This window comes from Hemitrygon akajei, unplaced genomic scaffold (genome assembly GCF_048418815.1).
Source record: "Hemitrygon akajei unplaced genomic scaffold, sHemAka1.3 Scf000181, whole genome shotgun sequence".
Taxonomy (NCBI): domain Eukaryota; kingdom Metazoa; phylum Chordata; class Chondrichthyes; order Myliobatiformes; family Dasyatidae; genus Hemitrygon; species Hemitrygon akajei.
In genome coordinates this window covers 395,388-420,024 of record NW_027332067.1, presented here as the reverse complement: position 1 = coordinate 420,024, position 24,637 = coordinate 395,388, and the positions used below count along the sequence as shown (strand labels likewise).

Below are 24,637 nucleotides of genomic sequence, written 5' to 3'. Positions count from 1 at the left end.
CGCTCTTCACGACCCGATCTACCTGTGATGCCACTTCCAATTATGAATCTCTATTCCCAGATTGAACAGGGAGAGAAACATTCCCCTCAGTGATCTTCTCCTCTGACACCAGATCTGGTGGTGGACAAACCCAGCCCAGGTTCTCAGTCATTGCTTCCTGGGTTCCCACTAGTTCACTACAAATGTGAACCAGTCAGAGAACTAACTGTGGTGTGGGGGAACACCACTGGGGAGATGGGAGGTAACAACACAGGAAGAAACTATCAACTAAAATCAAATGGGTTAAACCTCAAACTCCACACTATTCTCCCCACAACCCCCCCCCCCCCCCCGGGCCATTCACACCTCCCTCTTCAGTCAACCCTCTTCTTTAATCTCACACCCCATTCTTCTCTCATAACCATCCATCCTTCCTATCTGAGACACTGAAATCCCTCCCCTTAGTTCTCCCCCACTCCACACACACAACCCTCGCAATTCACTCCATCTTTCTCCTGTTAGACACTCCATCCCTCCCTCTCCCAGACACCACCACACTGTCTCCTCAGTTTGTCTGCTACTCACCCAATACATCCCACTTTCCTCTATTACTCTGTCCAACAACTGTGGTCCAACATACCTTCCCTCTCCATCCCGTCACAGTTCCTATCTCCCCTTCTCTCATTTCTCACTAGTTTCTTCCCTCTGATCTGTCAGTCTTTCTCTCTCACCTCTCAGAACATCCCTTTGACACTTACTCCATCACTCTCAGCTCAATCATCCCTCTCACTGTGCCCACCAAGTCCCCTAATGCCCTCTGATTCCCAAACACTTCAAAAACCACCCAATACCCTGATGCACCATAGTCCTGCCCAATCTCCATATAACGTCCACTATTCGGCAGGTGTCCAGTGTATTCCCACCCACCATAAGGGCTGCGATTCTCCTGGCATCTCCTCCGATCCCAACATGATGACCAATCTCCAATCCCTCGGCCATCCCATCCCGACTCAACCCATTTGATCAGCCCAGTATCTGCCAGTGAACCCGAGTCCCGTTGATCCATGTCCCATCCTCGCTGCCCTCTTTAAACAACGGAACAACATTCACCACATTCCAGGCACCAGCGGCGAGCGATGAAACAAATATTCCCAGAGTTTCCTTCAATGATCCCCAGCATTGATCCTGATCTGCACTGTCCAGCTGTGGACCTGTGAATCTTCAGCATCACTTCATCTCCAGCCACCTCTTCCCCAACTCCTCCCCCAACACTATGGCACCTTCTCGTACCTCATTCCCTCCTTGTCTGCCTTTCCCCTCCAATTAGCCCTACTTTCTACCCACTTCTCCATTCACTCGCCCCATTTCCATCCATCCAGTCACCATCCTCCCTCCACTACTCTATCTTACACATTCCCCTCCATTCCCTTGTTGGTGCTCTCTCCTGTTCTGCCCTACCTTCCCAACTATCCCTCCTTCCCTTTGAGTCACCAGTGGCTAATGACGAAGCAAATGCCTTCACCAAATGTGAGCTCTCTTGAACTTCGCAGAAATTTCACACAGACAGGTGGGATGAATAACTGAACACTCATTGGCAGCCCGTTACGACGCACATCCAACAGCTGAATTGGTCTGTGAGAAGTTCGACATCACAGAGAGAGACTGAGAGACCCCGATGGCAAAAGAACTAATACCTGAAGTTGTCTGTCCTGCTGAGACAGAGGATGGTGATGGGGTGGGTTGTCCTGTAGATGATCCATCGGGCTGATCCTTTGTGGAAGCCTCCAGGTCTGGAACAAAGTAACAGAGACATGGGAGAGTGGCAGAGATTAAACAGGGACAATAATTCATAAAGATGAGAGATTCTGCAGATGCTGAAAATCCAGAGCAACACACACAAAATGCTGGAAGAACTCAGCAGGTTAGGCTGCATCTCTGGAGGGGAATAAACAGTGAATGTTTTGGGCTGAGACCCTTCATCAGCACTGGAAAAGAAGGGGGAAGAAGCCAGAATAAAGAGGTGGGGAGGAGTACAGCTGGCAGGTGCTAGGTGAAGCCAGGTGAGTGGGAAGGTGGGTGGATGAGGGAGGGTGTGATTTGAGAAGCTTGGAGGTGATACATAGAACAAGGGCTGAAGGAGGACTAATCCCACTGGAGAGGACAATGGACCAGAGAGTAAAGGAAGTGAAGAGGGTGTCCAGAGGGAGATGATGGGCAGGTGAGCAGAACAGAAGGGCTAAATAGTGAGCCAAAAAGAAGTGGAAGGAGAGGGAATTGGTAGGGGAATAAATTACTGGAAGTTAGAGAAATCAATGTTCATGCTGTCAGTTTGGACGATACCCAGACACAGTATGAGGTGTTGCCCCTCCAATCAAAGTTTGACCTCATCATGTCAGTGGCGGAGGCCTTGGACAGACACGTGGAAACGGGAATGGGAAGTTGAATTGAAATGGGTAGCCACTGGGACAACAATTTGGAAAGGAGATCTCTGATCTGAAGAGATACCAAAACCATCCAGTCCCTGTTCAGCAACTCTCCCTCGTGAATGTCTGTGACCAGTCACTACTCCCAGTCAGAGCCCAGGTGAATATTTGGGGCTGAAGAAGAGAAAGATTGCTCCCTTCAATGACCTCACCACACATACCTGCATTTGCAGACCCTGCTCGGGTGGTGGTCAAACCCAGACCAGGGACTCCCGTTACAGATCGCTGGGGTTCATGAGTTGTGTCTGACTGGGAATCTGTAATAAGAAGATATACAAAGGATGGGAAAGTAGTAAACAAGTTTTACGTTCAATCAGGTAGCAACTCAATGGCAGGAACAGGAGGTTCAAGTCCAGGTCAAATCTGTCCTCTGAAATACATACACTTCACTCTTCTTTGCTCTTTAATTCCTCTACCCTTGTCTCACAAATCCCTCTCCGCACATCTCCCTCTCTCAGCATTCACTCTGTCTGCATCACTCTCTTTTCAGTCTCTCCTTCCCTCCCTCTAGTTGGAGTGTCACTCTCACTGATCTCTCTGTCTGACTCTCCTCACACAGTCATCACTCTCTCTTTCCTCCCACTCCAGCATGGATGTCTGCAAAGATCAAGTACTTCAGGTTCTACACAGCATACATTCTCTGATAATAAATGGAGCCATATGAAACCTCCCTCCTGTGTCACTCTCAGTCTCTCCACCCCTCTTTTTTCATTCCTCCCACCCCACATTCTCCAACCCCCAACAGAGCCTCATCCCTCACGACTCACCAAACCCAACCCAACAGACAGGACAGAGGATCCACTGACTCCATCATTCACACCCCTACCCACAATGCACTGTACATCCAGTAGGTGAACTGGTCCATGGGAGGTTCAACCTCACAGAGTGACAGAGACTGAATAAACACAGACAGACATGAGACTTGGTACCGGAGGATGTGTCTCCCGCTGGGATAGAGGTCGGATTCTGAGTCTCTTCTCTAGTAGATGATCATTTAGACTGGTCCAATGTGGAAACCTTCATGTCTGGAACAAAGCAACACAGAGCTTAAACAACACAACAGGGACAATAATTCACAAAGACGAGAGATTCTGAAAATCCAGAGCAACACACACAAAATGCTGGAAGAACTCAGCAGGTCAGGCTGCATCTCTGGAGGGGAATAAACAGTGAATGTTTTGGGCTGAGACCCTTCATCAGCACTGGAAAGGAAGGGGGAAGAAGCCAGAATGAAGAGGTGGGGAGGAGTACAGCTGGCAGGTGACAGGTGAAACCAGGTGAGTGGGAAGGTGGGTGGGTGAGGGAGGGGTTGATTTGAGAAGCTGGGAGGTGTTATGTGGAAGAGGTAAAGGGCTGAAGGCGGAGCAATCGAATCGCAGTGAACAGAATAAGAGATGGAGGGGGGGACCAGAGGGAGGTGATGGGCAGCTGAGGAGAAGAGAAGGGTTAAGAGGGGAGCCAGAGTAAAAATGGAATTAGAGAGAAGTGGTAGGGGAGAGAAATTACTGGAAGTTAGAGAAATCAATGTTCATGCTATTAGTTTGCAGGCTACCCAGATGGAATATGAGTTGTTGGCCCTCCAGTCTGAGTTTGGACTCATCATGTCAGTAGAGGAGGCCTTGGATAGACAACTGGGAATGGGAAGTTGAATTGAAATAGGGATCTTTACCTGAGCTCACAGACCCAGCTGGTTTGGTGGTCAAACCCGGAACAGATTCACCTGTCATCGAGCCCTGTGGTTCCGGAGTTACGTCTGACTGGGTATCTGTACGTGAGCTTGAAGACCCTGGTGTGGTGGTGGTCAAACCCAGGCCAAGTTCTGCAGTCACAGATCCCTGGGGTTCCCGAGTTGTGTCTGACTGAGAATCTGCAATAAGAAGATATACAATGGAAGAGTAAAGTAGTGAACAGGTCTTACGTTCGATCAGGAAGGATCTCAATGGCAGGAATGGGAGGCTCAAGTCCAGGTCAAATCTGACTACCTCTACCCTCGTCTCCCAAATCTCTCTCCTCACATCTCCCTCTCGGCATTCACTCTCTTGTCAGTCTCTCCTTCCCTCCCTCCAGTTGGAGTGTCACTCTCACTGATCTCTCTGTCTGACTCTCCTCACACAGTCATCACTCTCTCCTCACTCACCTCATTCCTCCCACTCCACCATCCCACGTCTCTCTCCATCCCTCTCTCCAGTGTGTTTTCACCCATTTCCTTCTATCCACGTACTGAATTACTCAAATCCCATTCCGGTCGTTTCTATGTCTCATCAGTCACCGTGTAACTCCTCACAGTCATTCCTCCCTCCTCTCTGTGACCATCCTCCCCTCTCAACTACAATGGGAGAAGGAACATCAGGATTTCACTGTGGCAGATGTATGGATGGAAATCTCTGTGGTCGATCTCTCTCTCTATCTCTCCCCCTCTCCCTCTCCCTGTCTCTCTCAACACTGCGGGAGTTTTCTGCCGATTCTCGAGTCGGAGAATCTCAGAATAAAAAGTGATGCAGCAGACTGTAAGATCATCACAGTGAAAGTACAAATAATAATAATAATAATAATAATAATAATAAATAAGCAATAAACATTGTGAACAGGAGATGAAGAGTTCTTGAGAGTGAGTCCATAGGTTGTGGGAACAGTTTATGAGTGGGATGAGTGGTGAGTGAAGTTTTACCCCTCTGGTTCAGCAGCCTAATTTCTAAGGGGTAATAACTGTTTCTGAACCTGGTGGTGTGTGTCCTGAGGCTCCTGTACCTTCTTCCTGATGGCAACAATGCAAAGAGAACATCGAACATAGAAATCTACAGCACATTACAGGCCCTTCTCTACAGTAACCGTGGTGTACAAAGGCTGATGTAAACAGCCTCTAGAAACTGTCTGGAATTTCCCTACTACATAGCCCTCTATGTTTCTAGCTCTAAGTACCTACCTAAGAGCCTCTTAAAAGACCCTATTGTATCTGCCTCTACCACCATCACCGACAGTGCATTCCACGCACCCACCACTCTCTGTGTGAAAAACTTAGCCCTGGCATCCGCCTTGTACCTACTTCCAAGCACCTTAAAACTATGCCCCCTCATGTTAGCCATTTCAGAACTGGGAAAAGCCTCTGACTATTCACAGGATCAATGCCTCTCATCATCCTATACCCCTCTACCAGGTCACACGTCATCCTCCATTGCTCCAAGAAGAAAAGGCCAAGTTCACTCAACCTATTCCATAAGGCATGCTCCCCAATCTAGGTAATATCCTTGTAAATCTCCTCTGCACTCTCTCTATAGTATCCCCATTCCTTCCCGTAGCGAGGTGACCAAAAGTGAACACTGTACTCCAAGTGGGGTCTGACCAAGGTCTTGTATAGCTGTAACAACACTGTCAAATTGTGCAGCGGCTTTGAGTGTCCTATCGACATGGACCCCAAGATCTCTCAGAGGCTCCACACTGCCACTAGTCTTACCATTAATATTATAATGTCTTCAAATTTGACCAACTGAAGTGACGCACCTCACACTTATCTGAGTTGAACTCCATCTGCCACTTCTCAGAGCAGTCCTGCATCCTATCAATGTCTCGCTGTAACCTCTGACAATGCTCCAGACTATCCACAACATCCCCAACTTCTGTGTCATCAGCAAACTTACTAACCCCCCCCCCCCAACTTCCTCATCCAGGTCATTTATAAAAATCATAAAGAGGAGGGGTCCCAGAACAGATCCCTGCAGAACACCACTGGTCACTGACCTCCATGCAGAATACAAACCATCTACAACCACCCTTTGCCTTCTGTGGGCAAGCTGATTCTGGATCCACAAAGCAAGATCTACTTGGATCCCATGTCTCATTACTTTCTGAATGAGCCTAGCATTATCAAATGCCTTACTGAAATCCATATACACTGCATCCACTGCTCTACCTTCATCAATGTGTTTTGTTACATCCTCAAATAATTCAATCAGTTTCGTAAGGCATGACCTGCCCATGACAAAGCCATGCTGACTATCCCGAATCAGATTATGTTTCTCCACATGCTCATAAATCCTGCCTCTCAGGATCTTCTCCAACAACTTGCCCATCACAGAAGTCAGACTCACTGGTCAATAATTTCCTGGATTATCTCTACTCCCTTTCTTGAACAACAGAACAGTATTTGCAACCTTCCAATCCTCTGGTACTTCACCTGTCCCCATTGATGATGCTAAGATGATCGCCAGAAGCTCTGCACTCTCTTCCCTCACTTCCCTCTGTAACCTGGGGTATATCTCATCTGATCCCAGCGACTTACCTAAATTAATATTTTTCAAATGTTCCAGCACAGCCTCTTTCTTAATGTCTATATACTCAAGCATTTCAGTCCACTGTAAGTCATTCCCACAAATGCCAAGGTCCTTTTCAGTAATGACCGCTGAAGTAAAGAATTCATTAAGTACCTCCGCTACCTACTCTGGCTCCATGCACATTTCCACTATCGCTCCTGACTGGTCCTATTCTCCCACGGCTCATCCTCTTGCACTTCACATTCTTGTAGAATGCCTTGGGGATCTCCTGAATCCTGCTCACCAAGGCCTTCTCATGGCCCCTTCTAGCTCTCCTAATTTCAACCCTGAGCTCCTTCCTGGCACCCTGTAATTTTTTAGAGCTCTAACAGTACCTAGTTTCTTGAACCTTTCTCTTAACGCTTTTCTTTTCTCTTATCTAGATTTTCTACATTCTTTGTCCAGCATGGTTCCTTTACCCTACCATCCTTTCTGTGCTTCAATGGTACAAACCTTGCAGAACACCATGCAAATGTTCCCTGAACATTTGCCATATTTCTGCCATGCTTTTTCCTGAGAACACCTGCTCCCAATTTATGTTCCCAAGTTCCTGCCTAATAGCATATTCTCCCCACCACCACCACCACAATTAAATATTTTCCCAAATTGTCTGCTCCTATCCCTCTCCAGCGCCATGGTGAAGGAGATAGAGTTGTAATCACTATCTCCAAAATGCTCTCCCACCGAGAGACCTGACAGCTGACCAGGTTCATTTCCTGATACCAGATCAACCACAACCTCTCCCACAGTTGGCTTATCTGCATCAGGAAACCTTCCTGAACACACCTAACAAACTCCACCCCATCCAAACCCCTTGCTCTAAGGAGATGCCAGTCAATGTAAGGAAAGTTAAAATCACCCATCACAACACCCCTCTTATTATTGCCCCATTCCAGAATCTGCCTCCCTATCTGCTCCTCGATGTCTACTGGGGGGGGGGGGGGGGAGGTTCTGTAAAAAAAAAAACAGCAGAGTTATTGCCCTTTCCTGTTTCTGACTTCCAGCCACAATGACTCCATGACTTCCTCCTTTTCTGCAAACATGATACTATCCCTGAATAGTTGTGCCACTCCCCCACCTCGTTTGCCTCTCTACCTGTCCTTTTTCACACATCTAAAGCCCGGCACACTCAGCAGCCATTCCTGCCCCTGAGACATCCGAGACTGTAATGGCCACAAAATCATAGTTCCATGTATTGATCCACGCTCTAAGTTCATCCGCCTTGTTTATGATACTCCTTGCATTAAAACAGACACATCTCAAACCATCTGGCTGAGTGCTTCGGCTCTATCGTCTGCCTATCCTGCCTCATAATTCCCAACAATCTGTCACTACTTGTGCACCAACCATCCCATCCTCTGCCTCTTCACTAGTTCAAACCCTCCCCAATAGCATTAGCAAACCTCCCTCCCAGGATATTGTTTCCCCTCCAGTTTAGGTGCAACCAATCCCACTTGTGCAGGTCACCCCTTCCCCAGAAAAGGTTCCAAAGATCCAAGAACTCGAAACCCTGCCTCCTACACCACCTCCTCAGCCATCTGCACTATCTTCCTGTTCTGACCTTCACGAGCTCGTGGCAACAGGAGTAATCCGGAGATTACCACCGTGGAGGTCCTGCTTTTCAGCCTCCTTCCTAACTCCCTAAACTTACTGTGCATGATCTCTATCCCTCTCCTGTCTCATTGGTACCAACATGTACCACGACCTCCAGCTGCTCACCCTCCCCTTCCAGAATATTCTGCAATCGCTCAGAGACATCCTGGATCCCAGCACCCAGGAAGCAACACACTATCCTGGCGTCTCTTTTCCTGCCGCAGAATCTCCTGTCTGTCCCCCTAACTATCGAGTCCACTGTGACTATTGCTCTGCCTGACTTCACCCTCTCCTTCTGAAGTTCAGAGCTGACCACAGTGCTGTTGATCTGGCTGCTGCTGCCTTGCCCAGATAGATCATCCCCCTCAGCAGTATCATACCTGTTGCTGAGAGGAATGGCCACAGGGGCACTCTACACTGACTTCCTTCTCCCTTTACCTCTCTCGGTGTTCACCCATCTGCTCCCCGAATTCTGCACTCTGGGTCTAACACCTGTTCACAAGTCATATCTATCAATTGTTCTGCCTGCTGGATATTCCTAAGTTCATCCATCTCCAGCTCCAGCTCCTTTATGGGGTCTTTCAGGAGCTGGAATTGGCTGCACCTCCCGCAGCTGCAGTCATCAGGAAGACTATCCGGTTCCAGGAATTCCCACCTCCTACAGGGGGACCATAGAGAGGAGCTATAGGCAGGTAGTCACTCCAGGGCCTCGGGAGACAGAGAAGTGGGTAACAGTCGGGAGAGGGAAGGGCAAGAGGCAGATGCTAGAGAGTACCCCTGTGGTAGTCCCCCTTAAGAATAAGTACTCCTGTTTGAGTACTGCTGGAGGAGATGGCCTACCTGGAGGAGGCAACAGTGGTCACGCCTCTGGGGCAGAGTCTGGCTCTGTGGCTCAGAAGGGTAGGGAAAGGAAGAGGATGGCAGCAGTGATAGGGGACTCTATATTTAGGGGGTCACACAGGCGATTCTGTGCATGCAGAAAAGAAAAGCGGATGGTAGTTTGCCTCCTAGGTGCCAGGATCCGGGATGTTTCTGATTGCGTCCACTATATCTTTAAGTGGGAAGGAGAACAGCCAGAGGTTGTGGTCCATATTGGTACCAACAATACAGGCAGGAAACGGGAGAAGGTCCTGAAAACAGACTACAGGGAGTTAGGAAGGAAGTTGAGAAGCCGGACCTCAAAGGTAGTAATCTCGGGATTACTGCCTGTGCCATGTGACAGTGAGTATAGGAATAGAATGAGGTGGAGGATAAATGCGAGGCTGAGAGTTTGGAGCAGGGGGAAAGGATTCAGATTTCTGGATCATTGGGACCTCTTTTGGGGTAGGTGTGACCTGTACAAAAAGGACGGGTTGCACTTGAATCTGACGGGGACAAATATCCTGGCAGGTGAGTTTGCAAAGGCTATGTGGGGGAGAGATAAAATAGAATTGCCGGGGTGTGGGAACCAAACTGAAGTGACGGAGGAAAGGGAGGTTGGGTCACAAATAGAGAAAGTTTGGAGACAGTGCGAAAGGGAGGATTGGCAGGTGATAGAGAAGGGACGCGCTCAGACCGATGGTTTGAGATGTGTCTATTTTAATATGAGGAGTATTATGAATAAAGTGGATGAGCTTAGAGCATGGATCGGTACTTGGAGATATGATGTTGTGGCCATTACAGAGACTTGGATGGTGCAGGGGTAGGAATGGCTACTTCAAGTGCCAGGCTTTAGATGTTTCCGAAAGGACAGGGAGGGAAGAAAAAGAGGTGGGAGCGTGGCACTGCTGATCAGAGATAGTGTCACGGCTGCAGAAAGGGAGGAAGTCATGGAGGAATCGTCTATGGAGTCTCTGTGGGTGGAAGTTAGGGACAGGAAGGGGTCAATTGCTCTACTGGGTGCTTTTTATAGACCATCTAATAGTAACAGGGACATCGAGGAGCAGATACAGAGACAGGTTGTTGTGGTGGGAGATTTCAATTTCCCAAATATTGATTGGCATCTCTCTGGAGTGAGTGGTTTAGATGGGATAGAGTTTGCTATCTGTTTTCAGGCAGGTTTCTTTTATACAATATGTAGATAAGCCTACAAGAGTACTTCATCTGATATTGGGAAATGATCCTGATCAGGTGTCAGGTCTCTCACTGGGGAAGCATTTTGGAGATAGTTATCACAATTCTATCTCCTTTACCATAGCACTGGAGAGGGATAAGAACAAACAAGTTAGGAAAGTGTTTAACTGGAGTACAGGGAAATATGAGGCTATTCGGAAGGACTTGGAAGCATAAATTGGGAACAGATGTTCTCAGGGAAATATACAGCAGAAATATGGCAAACATTCAGGGGATATTTGCGTGGAATTCTGCAGAGGTACATTCCAATGAGACAGGGAAAGGATGGTAGGGTACAGGAACCGTGGTGTACAAAGGCTGATGTAAATCTAGTCAAAAAGAAGAGCTAATGAAGCGTTCAAAAAACTAGGTAATGATGGAGATCTAGAAGATCATAAGGCTAGCAGGGAGGAGTTTAAGAATGAAATTAGGAGAGCCAGAAGGGGCCATGAGAAGGTCTTGGCCAATAGGAATAAGGAAAACCTCAAGGCATTCTACAAGTATGTGAAGACCAAGAGGATAAGACATGAGAGAATAGGACAAATCAAGTGTGACAGTGGCAAAGTGTGTATGGAACCGGAGATGGCAGGGTATTAATGAATACTTAGCTGCAGTATTCACTATGGAAGAGGATCTTGGTGACTGTAGGGATGATTTGCAGTGGACTGAAAAGCTTGAGCATGTAGATATTAAGGACGAGGATGTGCTGAAGGCTTTGGAAAGCATTAAGTTGGTTAAGTCACTGGGACCAGACAGGATGTACCCGAGGCTACTGTGGGAAACAAAGGAGGAGATTGCTGAGCCTCTGGCAATGATCTTTGCATCATCAATGAGAACAGGAGAGGTTCCAGAAGATGGGAGGGTTGCGGATGTTGCTCCCTTATTCAAGAAAGGGAGAAGCAATAGCCCAGGAAATTATCGAACAGTGAGTCTTACTTCAGTGGTTGGTTATTTGATAGAGAAGATCCTGAGAGGCAGGATTTATGAACATTTGGAGAGGCATTATATGATTATGAATAGTCAGCATGGCTTTGTCAAAGGCAGGTGGTGCCTTACGAGTCGATTGAACTTTATGAAGATGTGACTAAACACATTGATGAAGGTAGAGTTGTAGATGTAGAGTATATGGATTTTAGCAAGGCATTTGATAAGGTACCCCATGCTAGGCTTACGGAACTCAACTCCATTGCCAACAGATTTATCTATTTCTGCACTTCTTGGCTCTGTACTCCCTAGTAGTTTGTCTAGACTAATTGTTAATCCTCTTGTTAGATACACTTTGTGAATATGGGCTCAGTTTAGGAAATTTTATGGTTTCTATGGTTTTTCCTTTTCTAGTCCTATCTTACATAATCACCTTTTTTTACCTACTTTGTATGATTCAACATTCCATAATTGGTATAGGAAGGGCATTTGACATTTTGAAGATCTTTTTATCGATAATCGCTTCGCATCATTTCAACAGCTCTCTGCTAAGTTCAATCTGCCAAATGCCCATTTTTTTAGATATCTCCAAATTAGACACTTTATTAATCCTTTAATTCCTAACTTCCCTGAAATGCCTGAGAAAAATGTTATGGATTTCTTTCTTTCTATTAATCCACTGGGTAAAGGTTTATTATCATTTATTCGTGATAAATTAGCATTCTTACAGCGTGCCCCTGTGGATAAAATTAGAATGGCTTGGGAGCATGATTTAAACATCTCTTTATCTGATGAGATTTGGGACTCGATTCTCAAATCGGTTAATTGAACCTCTCTCTGTGCTCGCCATTGCCTTTTACAGTTTCAGATTGTTCATAGAGTCCATATGTCCAAATCTGAATTATCTCGATTTTACCCTAATATTAGTCCTCTTTGTGATAAATACAAAAGGGGCGAGGCCTCTCTTATTTATATATACTGGTCCTGTCCTAGCTTAGAGAAATTTTGGAAAGATGTCTTCATAACTTCATCCTATATTCTGAATCACCATTTAGAACCTAACCCTTTAATTGCTCTGTTTGGTTTTTTGGGTGAGACAGTAATACGTTTGAGTTTGACTAAGTGTCAAATATTATCTTTTGCTTCTCTCCTGGCTAAACGTTTAATCCTCCTTAGATGGAGAGATGTTGCCCCGCCCACGCATGCTCAATGGCTTAATGATATTATGTCCTGCTTAGACCTTGAAAAAATTAATTATTCAGTTCTTAATTCGGATATAAAGTTCCATAAGGTCTGAGGACCTTTTATTGAGTACTTTCATAACCTTCCTCTTAATTAAGGTTTTTTTTTCGGTCCCTTGCTTTCAGCTCTTTTTTTTTGGTAGTAGGCATTATTATCTTCTGTTTTCAAGAGTATTTACAGTTTTGGGGGTTTGAATGTCCTGATTTATATTCTCTATATTGTGTTGTGGTTGGTCTGGAGTTTATTTTGTTGTGGGGCTTGGGGAGGATACTAACTTTACATGACTTCAATTTGGGTGCTTTTTCAATTATCTTTTTTGTATTTTATTATTATTGTATGTTTATTTTTGCACTATTAATTTTCTTCATTTTGGTTTGGGGTTTTTTCTTATCTGTAGTGTTGTAGAAAATGCATAAAAAAAACAATTTAAAAAAAAAGGCTTACTGAGAACGTAAGGAGGCATGGGATCCAAGTGGACATTGCTATGTGGATCCAGAACTACTTTGCTAACAGAAGGCAAAGAGTGGTTGTAGACGGATCACATTCTGCATTGAGGCCGGTGACCAGTGGTGTGCCTCTGGGATCTGTTCTGGGACCCTTACTCTTTGTGATTTTTATAAATGTCCTAGATGGGGAAGTGGAGGGATGGGTTAGTAAATTTGCTGATGCCACAAAGGGTGGAGGTGTTGTGGATAGGGTGGAGGACTGTCAGAGGTTACAGCGGGACATGATGCCAAACTGGGCTGAGAAGTGGCAGATAGAGTTCAACCCAGATAAGTGTGAAGTTGTTCATTTCGGTAGGTAAAATATGATGGCAGAATATGTTATTAATGGTAAGACTCTTGACAGTGTGGAGGATTAGAGGGATCTTGGGGTCCGAGTCTGCAGGATGCTCAAATCAGCTGCGCGGGTTGACTCTGTGGTTAAGAAGGCATATGGGGTATTGGCTTCATCAATCGTGGAATTGAATTTACAAGCCGAGAGGTAATGTTGCAGCTATATAGGACCGTGCTCAGACCCCATTTAGAGTACTGTGCTCAATTCTGGTCACCTCACTACAGGAAGGATGTGGAAGCCATAGAAAGGGTGCAGAGGAGATTTACAAAGATGTTGCCTGGATTGGGGAGCAGGCCTTATGAGAATAGGTTGAGTGAACTCGGCCTTTTCTCCTTGGAGTGACGGAGGATGAGAGGTGACCTGATAGAGGTGTATAAGATGATGAGAGGCATTGGTCGTGTGGATAGTCAGAGGCTTTTTCCCAGGGCTGAAATGACTAGCACGAGAGGGCATAGTTTTAAGGTGCTTGGAAGTAGGTACAAAGGAGATGTCATGGGTAAGTTTTTTACGCAGAGAGTGGTGAGTGCGTGGAATGGGCTGCCGGCAACGGTGGTGGAGGCGGATACGATAGGATATTTTAAGAGACTCCTGGATAGGTACATGGAGCTTAGAAAAATAGAGGCTATGGGTAATCCTAGGTAGTTCTAAGGTAAGGACATGTTCGGCACAGCTTTGTAGGCAAAGGGCCTGTATTGTGCTGCAGGTTTTCTATATTTCTATCTTTCTATTCCACTATCATATCTGCCACCCTGCCTGCACTGTACGATGGGTAACAAAGACCAGATCTTTTAACCTGTTTCTTTGGCCTCAGCCTCTTCTTATCAAAGCCTGACAACTCCTACTCTCATCGCTGACCTACTTCCCAACAATGACCGCCCCGTTTGCCCCTTCTGTACTTTTATTTAATTTGCAGTGCTCTGCTCCCTACGCTGATCAGACCTCTGGAATGTTCGAACGCCTGTCTCCTCCTTCATCGCTACGGGTTGGGATGAAATTCTGGCACTGACCATGGGGATCAGCGTTCCCTTAGATGATCCCACCACCAATTCCTGAGCTGTGGACCATCCTGCATCCATTGTTTCTCCCCCCACAACCCCCACAACTGTCTACAGCTCCCTCTCAGCACCCCTCCTCTCTCCAGTCTCCATCTTGTATCCCAGACCTCTCTCCCATCCCGACCTACAATCTCCCTCTGTTGTCCTCATTTTCCTCCCTCCTCCTCACTCCCCTTTCTCTGTCCATCACTCTCCCTCCTCTCCACTTTCCCACTTCCCTCCACCCCAGACATTCTCCTCTCACCCCTCCATTCTCCTCAATGTCCACCCCCCTCCCTTGCGATGTTCAGCCTGGGGGCGGGGGGATACAGGGACTCAAGTCACCTCATTTTACCTCATGTCAGAGGTAAAGTTCTTTACATGGAGAGTGGTGGGTGTGTGGAACACGCTACAAAGGGTGGTGGTATAGACAGATACATTCGGGATTCTGTCTGTACCTCCTCCCCTTGCAGGGTGTTCCACACACCCACCACTCTCTGTGTAAAAAACAATTTCTGACATCCACCCTATACTTTCTTCCAGTCATTTGAAAATTACACCCCCTGGTATTAGCCACTTCCTCCCTGGGGAAAAGTTTGGCTGTCCACTTGATCTATGCCTCTTACCATCTTGTCCACCTCCATCAATCACCTCTCATCCTCCTTAACTCGAAAGAAAAAGCCCGCACTCACTCGACCTCTCTTCACAAGACCTGCTCTCTAATCCAGATATTGTCCTGGGAAATCTATTCTGCACTCTCTCTGAAGCTTCCACATCCTTCCTACAATGAGGTGACCTGTCACCCTCTCACACAAAATGAGCATGTGAAGATCATAAAGGGAAGAGAGGAGGGGACATTGAAAAGGGAGGGGTAAGAAGGGAATGACTTCCCCCCCCACACCTCTAATCACCTCGCTTCATCCCACACACCGGACATTAAACCTATTCCCCACCTCCGGTCTCCCTCCACTTTCCTTTCCCCTGATGTCTCCTCCCCACCCTTCTTCCTCTCCCCTTCGTCTTCCCTCCACCCCAGTCTTTCCACTCCTACCCCTCCACTCGCCTTCACTCTTCCCCATTCCCTTCCTCCCCACCGTGGCCTTTACAATGTTTCCCTGCTCCCCATGTGTGTCAGGGCAGACTGGGTTGGGTGGTTCTGCTCACCTCATTATGGGAAGGATGTGGAAGCTTTCGAGAGTGTGCTCAGGCTTTTATCACTGGAGTGAAGGAGGATGAGAGGGGACTTGATAAAGGTGTAAAGGATGGGAAGAGGAATGGATCGAATGGACAGCCAGCTATTTATTTCCCAGGATGGATGTGGCTAATACCAGGGGCCATAATTTTCAACGCTAAGTTTTTTTCTTTATCTTTTTTTTTTCACACAGAGAGTGGTGGGTGCATGGATGTCCTGCCAGGGGTGGTGGTAGATTCAGATATATTCGGGGTATTTAAGAAACACTGAGATAAATATTGACATTATCCACACTGGTTCAGGAGCCTGATGGTTTGAAGGGTAGTGTGGGACCTAAGGCTCCTGTACCTCCTTCCCGATGGCAGCAGTGAGAAGACAGCATGGACTGGATGGTGGGGTCCTTGATGATGGATGCTACTTGTAGATGTGTTTAATGGTGGGGAGGGCTTTTCCTGTGATGGACTGGGCTGCATTCACTACTGTTCTGATTTGGTCATTGGTGTTTCCATTCCAGGCTATCATGCAACCAGTCAGAAATACTCTCCACCACACATCTATAGAAGTTGGTCAAAGCTTTAGGTGACAGACTGAATCTGTGCAAACTTCTCAGAAAGTAGAGGAGCTGTCATGCCTTCTTTGTAATGACACTTACATACTGGTCCCAGGACAGATCCTCTTATCGTACAAGATGTCTGTTCAAGAGTCTGATGACAGTGGGCGTAGAAGCTGTCCTTGAGCCTGGTGGTACGTGCTTTCAGACTTCTGTATCTACTGCCCGATGGGAGGGGAGATGAGAGAATGTCCGGGGTGCTGGCTGCTTTACTGAGGTAAACAGTGTCTGTCTGTACTTCTCCTTGCTACAGTGATTCTAATATTCTAATAATTTCTATTTTGAATAATCTAACAATAATCAGTTTATAAATTATAACTGAAGACACAGCGGATTTCTATAGATGTACAGTGGAGAGCATTGTAACTGGTTTCATCACCATCTGATATGGAGATACCAAAGCACAAGATGGGAAAAAGCTGCGGAGGGTTGTAAACTCAACCAGCTCCATTGTGGTCACTGGCCACCCCACCATCGATGACATCTTCAAAAGTCCCTGCATCACGATGTCCCTTCATCGCTGGCTTTCGAATGTGGAGTGGAGGTCTGACCTCTAATTCATCACAACCCTGTCCCTAAACCTTAACTTGACCCATGATTCCACTCTGTCCCTAAAACCATTCCTACGAACTGATAACAAGGCCTATATCTGAGGCAAGATCTTGACACAGATTGCAGTAGGGTGCCATCTTGACCATCTATTCTACAACACTCCACAGACACCATCTTGACCATCTATTGTACAACACACCCCAGACACCATCTTGACCATCGATTGTACAACACTCCCCAGACAACATCTTGACTATCGATTGTACAACACTGTTCAGACATCACCTTGACCATCGATTGTACAACACTCACCAGACACCATCTTGACCATCGATTGTACAACACTCCCCAGACACCATCTTGACCATCTATTGTACAACACACCCCAGACAACATCTTGACCATCGATTGTACAACACTCCCCAGACACCATCTTGACCATCTATTGTACAACACACCCCAGACAACATCTTGACCATCTATTGTACAACACACCCCAGACACCATCTTGACGATCTATTGTACAACACTCCCCAGACACCATCTTGACCATCTATTGTACAACACACCCCGGACACCATCTTGACCATCGATTGTACAACACTCCCCAGACAATATCTTGACCATCAATTGTACAACACACCCCAGACAACATCTTGACCATCGATTGTACAACACTCCCCAGACACCATCTTGACCATCTATTGTACAACACTCCCAGACACCATCTTGACCATCTATTGTACAACACTCCCCAGACACCATCTTGACCATCTATTGTACAACACTCCCCAGACACCATCTTGACCATCGATTGCACATCACTCCCCAGACAATATCTTGACCATCGATTGTACAACACACCCCAGAAACCATCTTGACCATCGATTGTACAACACACCCCAGACTCCATCTTGAACATCTGTTCTACAACACTCCCCAGACACCATCTTGACCATCGATTGTACAACACACCCCAGACACCATCTTGACCATCGATTGCACAACACTCCCCAGACAATATCTTGACCATCGATTGTACAACACACCCCAGACACCATCTTGACCATCGATTGTACAACACACCCCAGACTCCATCTTGAACATCTGTTCTACAACACTCCCCAGACACCATCTTGACCATCGATTGTACAACACACCCCAGACACCATCTTGACCATCTATTGTACAACACTCCCCAGACAACATCTTGACCATCTATTGTACAACACTCCCAGACACCATCTTGACCATCGATTGTACAACACACCCCAGACTCCATCTTGACCATCGATTGTACAACACTCACCAAACACCATCAATCACTGTCATGGGGCTGCTGGGCTGATTTAGTCATTCCTACACCATATCTTCTGAATAACTGTCTATTGGTATTGCAACCATTACAATTCTAACAGAAACATCTCACAGGTTAATTTTTCGTGAGGGAACAAAGGATGTTTCATTACGACAGATACAAAGTAACATTTCATAAATGTAAATTGGTCAGTGGATGTAAATAATCTGGAATGGGTTGGGAGGTGGTGGGTGGAGAGATTCCATCAACATTACTGAAGATTTATTCTGGGCAACACACAGTGACACAATCATGAAGCAGGCACATCAGAAGCTATATCTCATTAGGAGATTGAGGAGATTTGCCTTGTTACCAACGACTCCAGCAAATTTCTACAGATGTACCGTGGAGAGGATTCTGACGGGTTGTATCACTGTCTGGTGTGGAGGGGCCACTGCACAGGATCGGAAAAAGCTGCTGAGGGTTGTAAACTCAGCCAACTCCATCATGGGCACTATCTTCCCCATCATCGAGGACATTTTCAAAAGGAGATGCATCAAAGATTAAAGTTCAGATTAAATTTATTATCGATGCACTTGTTTATTACTGTAACAAACACGAGAAAATCGGCAGATGCTAGACATCCAAAGCAACACACACAAAATGCTGGAGGAACTTAGCAGGTCAGGCAACATCTGTGGAAAAGAGTAAACTCTCAATGATTCAGACCAAGACACTTCTTCAGGACTGAGAGGGAAGGGGGAAGATGACTGAATTAAAAAGTGGGGGTAGGGGAGAGAGGTTGACTGGAAGGTGATAGGTGAAGCCAGGTGGGTGGAAAAGGTCAAGGGCTGAAGAAGAAAGTATCTGATAGGAGACCAGAGTGGACAACAGGAGAAAGGAGACGAGGATCTGAACCAGGGGTAAGTAACAGTTGGGTGAGAAGAAATAAAAGGTCAGAGTGGAGAATAGAGGAAGTAGGAGGAGAAGGGGGGTATTTTGTTCAGCAGAAGGATAAATCGATATTCATACCAGCAGGTTAGAGGGTACAGAAGGAATATAATGTGTTGCTCCTTGACCTTGAGGGTGGCCTCATCTTGGCACAAGAGGAGACCATGGATCAACATGTCGGAATGGGAATGGGAATAGTCATTAAAATATTTGGCCATCAGGAAATCCCGCTTATGGTGGATGGTGCGGAGGTGCTCGAGAAGCTGTTCCCCCAGCTTACGACAGGTCTCACCATTGTAGAGGAGGCCACACCGGGAACACTGGACACAACAGACAGCAGATTCACGGTTGATGTGTTGCCTCACCTGTTTGGGGCCCTGAATGGAGAAGAGGGAGGAGGTGTCGGGGCAGGGGTAGCACTTAGGCCACTTGCAGGGGTAAGTGCTGGGAGGGAGATTAGTGGGGAGGGATGAAGAAGGACTCGATCACTATTATGATGGTGGGAAGGTAGAGTGAGTGCAGATGTACGTGAAATGGAGGAGTTGTGGGTGAGGGAGGGGAAACTCTGTTCTTTAAATGAGGAAGACATCTCTGATGTCTTGGAATGGAAAGCCACAACCTGTGAACAGATGTTGCAGAGGTGTGGAGGTGCATCTTGGGGCAAGATGAGGCCACCCTCAATGTGGAGGAGCAACACCTTATACGGGTAGCCTCCTACCTATTCGTATGAATATCGATGTCTCCTGGTAAGGAAAATTTATTTCTCCACCCATCACCAGCGTCCAAATCTGTCCACTGAAATACACACACTCCCCTATCCTTTGCTCTGTAATACCTCTAACCTTCACTCTCAAATCCCTCTCCCCACATCTCCCTCTCGGCATTCACTCTGTCTGCATTACTCTCTTTTCAGTCTCTCCTTCCCTCCCTCTAGTTGGAGTGTCACTCTCACTGATCTCTCTGCCCAACTTTCCTCACACAGTCATCACTCTCTCTTCACTTGCCTCATTCCTCCCACTCCACCATCCTCCCTCTCTCCCCATTTCCTTCTGTCCACGTACTGAATTACTCAATTCCCACTGCAGTCGTTTCTATGTCTCATCAGTCACTGTGTAACTCTTCACAGTCATTCCTCCCTTCCTCTCTGTGACCATCCTCCCCTCTCACCTCCATCAGTCCTCCCCTCCCTCCAGTACCACTCAGTCACTCCACACCTCTCCACTCATTCCTCCCAGCCTACTCTCTCCAACCCCAACAAAGCCTCATCCCTTCACGACTCACCAAACCAAACCCAACAGACAAGAGAGAGGAACCACTGACACCATCAATCACACCCCTACCCACAATGCACTGTACATCCAGTAGGTGAACTGGTCCATGGGAGGTTCAGCCTCACAGAGTGACAGAGACTGAATGAACACAGACAGACATGAGACTTGGTACCTGAGGATGTGTCTCCCACTGGGACAGAGGACAGTTCCTGGGTGTGTTCTCCAGTAGACAATCCTGTAGACTGTTCTAGTGTTGAAGTCTCCAGGTCCGGAACAAAGTAACACAGACACAGGAGATTGACAGACCTTAAACATCACAACAGGGACAAGCAGTTGTACAGACGAACGTTTCTCCAGATGCTGGGAATCCAGAACAATGCACAGAAAATGCTGAAGGTCCATCAGCACCTCTGGAGGAGAATAAACAGTCGAAGTTTTGGGCCAAGTTACTTCTTCAGGACTGGAAAGGAAGGGGACAGAAGCCCGAATAAGAAGGTGGAGAGTGTACAAGCTGTCAGGTGATAGGTGAAGCCAGGCAGTGAGAAGATGTCTGGGAACGTGAGCAGAATGATGCGAGAAGCTGGGAGGTGATATGTGGAAAAGGTAAAGAGATGAAGCAGGTGAAATCCAATGAGACAGGACAGTGGACAATGGATTAAATAGATGGAGGAGGGGGACCAGATGGAGGAGATGGGCAGATGAGGAGAGGGGAAGGGCTGAGAGGAGAGCCAGAATGGGAATGGAAAAAGAGGGAAGTGGGAAGGAGAAGAATTTACTGGATGTAAGAGAAATCGATATTCATGCCATCAGGTTGGTGGTGACCTTGACAGACTATGAGGTGTTGCTCTTCAAACCTGGGGGTGGTCTCATCAAGTCAGAGGAGGCCGTGGACAGTCATATCAGAAGGGAATGGTAAGTAGAATTAAATTGGGTAGCCACCGGAACAAGAATTTAACAAAGAGATCTCTAATTTGAAAAGAAATGAAAACCATCTAGTCACCATTCACCACCTCTCCCTCCCAAAGTTTCTCTGAGTGGACACGTCTCTCAGACAAAGTCCAGATGAATATCGAGGACTAAAGGAGGGAAAGATCGTTCTATTCATTGACCCTCACAAACCCCATCACGAATACCTGAGCTCAGAGACCCTGCTGGACTGGTGGTCAAACCCAGACGAGGCTCTCCTGTCGTTGTTTCCTGAGCTTCCCAAGTTGTGTCTGACTGGGAATCTGTATCTGAACTCACAGACCCTGCTGGGCTGGTGGTCAACCCTGGACCAGGCTCTCCGGTCACCGATCCCTGGCGTTCCCGAGTTGTGTCCGACAGATTTTCTGCAATAAGTAAAGATACAATGGAAGGGTAAAGTAGTAAACAAGTTTTACATTCAATCAGGTAGGAACTCAATGGTAGGAACAGGAGGTTCAATCCAGGTCAAATCTGTCCTCTGAAATACACACACTCCCCTCTCCTTTGGCCTTTAATATCTCTACCCTTGTCTCTCAAATCCCTCTCCTCACATCTCCCACATTGTACCTCTCTCTCCACCCCTCTCACCCATTTTCTGCTGTCCACGTACTGAATTACTCATGACTAGAATCAACTCGTGCCAGAGCGAGGACCTGGACCCACTGTGATTTGCCTATCACAATAGCTCTACAAATCAAATCAAATTAAGCTTAATTATCATTCAAACCATACATGGATACAGCCGAACGAGACCGCATTCCTCTGGGGACAAGGTACAAAACACTCAAAATAGCAAGCAAACATTCAAAAACACTGAGTAACAGAGTTCAGAATATCGAGCAAAGGAGCATCTTCACTTGAAAAGGAAATCATACAGAGTCCAAGACCCTAAGAGACAATGTCCAGCAGTCGATGGTACTGTCTCCCGGCAGTGTACAGACACACACAATCCAGCCTGTCAGTCCACCGCTCAAACACAATAGGGCAGAGAGGGATGGAGTGACTGAGTGACACAGGAGGGAGGGGAGGAGTGAAGGAGCTGAGAGGGGAGGATGGTCACAGAGAGAAAGGGAGGAATGACTGTGAGGAGTTACACGGTGACTGATGAGACATAGAAACGACCGGAGTGGGATTTGAGTAATTCAGTACGTGGACAGAAGGAAATGGGAGAGATTGATTCTAGATTCGCTTTGGGCACAACAAAGCTCATCCAGTGTATAAAACCATGTGTCTGTAGGTCTATCTCTCCACACACAGGAGAGAGAGGTGGGATGCTGGAGTGGGAGAAATGAGGTGAGTAAAGAGAGAGTGATGACTGTGTAAGGAGAGTTGGACAGAGAGATCAGTGAAAGTGACACTCCAACCGGAGGGAGGGAAGGGGGGAATGATGAGACTGATGCAGACAGAGTGAATTTTGAGAGAGGGGAATGTGAGGAGAGGGATTTGAGAGACAAGGGTGGAGGATTGGAGGTGAAGGGACCAGAGGGAGATGATGAACAGGTGAGAAGAGAAGGACCAAGATGGGAGCTGGAGTGCGGATGGAAATCAAGAGAAGTGGTAGGGGTAGAAATTACCGGAAATTACAGAAATCAATGTTCATGTCGTCAGGATGGAGGCTACCCAGAAGGAATGTGAGGTGTTACCCCTCCATCCTGATTCTGGCCTCATCAGGTGAGTGCAGGAGTCCTTGGACAGACACGTGGGAACAGGAATGGGGAGTTGAATTGAAATGGGTAGCCACTGGGACAACAATTTGAAAAGGAGCTCTCTGATCAACTCTCCCTCGTGAATGTCTGTGACCAGACATTACTCTCAGTCAAGAAGAAAGAAGAAGAAAGCCCTGAACTCCGAGCAGAGTCATTGGGACATCATCGTGACGGCATATATTTAGCAGCGAATATCTTGTTTTTATGAGGCTCGACACTCAACCCAGCACGGATGGAAAGCGTGCAAGGGAGCCAGCTGGATTCGAACTTGGGAGCCTTTGCTCTGAAGTCCAGCACTGATGCCACTACGCCACCAGCGGCTACTCTCAGTCAAAGCCCAGATGAATTCCCTTCAATAATCCCCACCACAGTTACCTGAGCTCACAGACCCTGCTGGGGTGGTGGTCAAATCCAGAACTGGTTCTCCACTCACTGATCCCTGTGGTCCCCAAGTTGTGTCCGACTGGGAATCTGTACCGGAGCTCGCAGACCCTGCTGGGGGGGTGGTCAATCCCACATCAGGCTCTCCAGTCACTGATATCCGGATTTCCTGAGTTGTGTCTGACTGGGAATCTGTACCGGAGCTCGCAGACCCTGCTGGGGTGGTGATCAAACCCAGACTCAGCTCACTTGTCTCTGATCCTGGGGGTTCTGGAGTTGTGTCCGACTGGAAGTCTATAATAAGAAGAAACATAGTGTGTAATTCCTATGTCAGATCAGGAAGAAACTCAGTGACAGGGAACAGAATGCTTACTTCCTGGTCAAATCTGCTTTTTGAAATACACGTACTCCCCTCTACTTTCCTGTTTAATACCTCCAACCCTTGTCTGACAAATCCATCTTGTCATGTGTCCCTCTCTCTCTATCTGAATCACTCTCCGGTCAGTCACTCCTTCCTTCCCTCCAGTTGGAGTGTCCCTTTCACTGATCTCTCAGACCATCTCTCCTCTGTCACGTACCCCGTGACAGGTTAAAGAACCAGCAGAAATAGAAAACACCATGGAGTCTGGTTTCGCTATAAACTAATGTTATTCATTAGTAACTGCGCAATACAGTAATATAAATGCAGATATATCAAACAGGTTAGCAATATATATATAAATAAAAAAGTGTGGAAATAGGAAAACCAAGCTTCTTCAAGCCTAGGGGTAAATGGATACAGTCTTACGATGATAAGTGAAGTTCAGTCCAGTTCGTGGTATTTAGTCGAGTAGTGATGGAGAGAATGAGAGATTTGTAATCCAAAGGCGTATATTGTGAGAAGACAATTATGTTGATATTCCAAAATAACAGTAACAGTTTTATCTCCAAAGTTGGTCCACTCCACACACAAAGTAACACCAATAGTGATCTTCAGCGTATCTCCTTTCAACACAAGTGGTTCCACACCCGAATTCAGCTACGGGACATCCCAAAGTGGTGGCCACAGGACACTCAAACAGAATCCACGTATGGATTATCACCAACAGTCGCTTATCACTGAGGTACCGTCTTCAAGTGGTAAAACTACCAACCCAGGCCAGGATTATCACACACAGGTGGATTCCACAACGTTACCTCAAACACACAACTGTGAGAGCCACTGATCCAGTTCAACCACAT

At 46.8% G+C, this 24,637-nt stretch overlaps 1 protein-coding gene across 1 annotated transcript in view; it reads right to left on the bottom strand.

The window, feature by feature from the left end:
- The window catches only part of LOC140724266 (uncharacterized), a 51,279-nt gene that overhangs the window by 8,124 nt on the left and 18,518 nt on the right, over nucleotides 1-24,637 (bottom strand). Inside the window, exons 2-4 of the mRNA XM_073038738.1 lie at nucleotides 23,513-23,710; nucleotides 2,624-2,719; nucleotides 1,674-1,769 (exon numbers count right to left, since the gene is read on the bottom strand). Of these exons, the coding sequence (XP_072894839.1) occupies nucleotides 1,674-1,769; nucleotides 2,624-2,719; nucleotides 23,513-23,710 (390 nt within the window). The remainder of the gene's footprint in view (nucleotides 1-1,673; nucleotides 1,770-2,623; nucleotides 2,720-23,512; nucleotides 23,711-24,637) is intronic.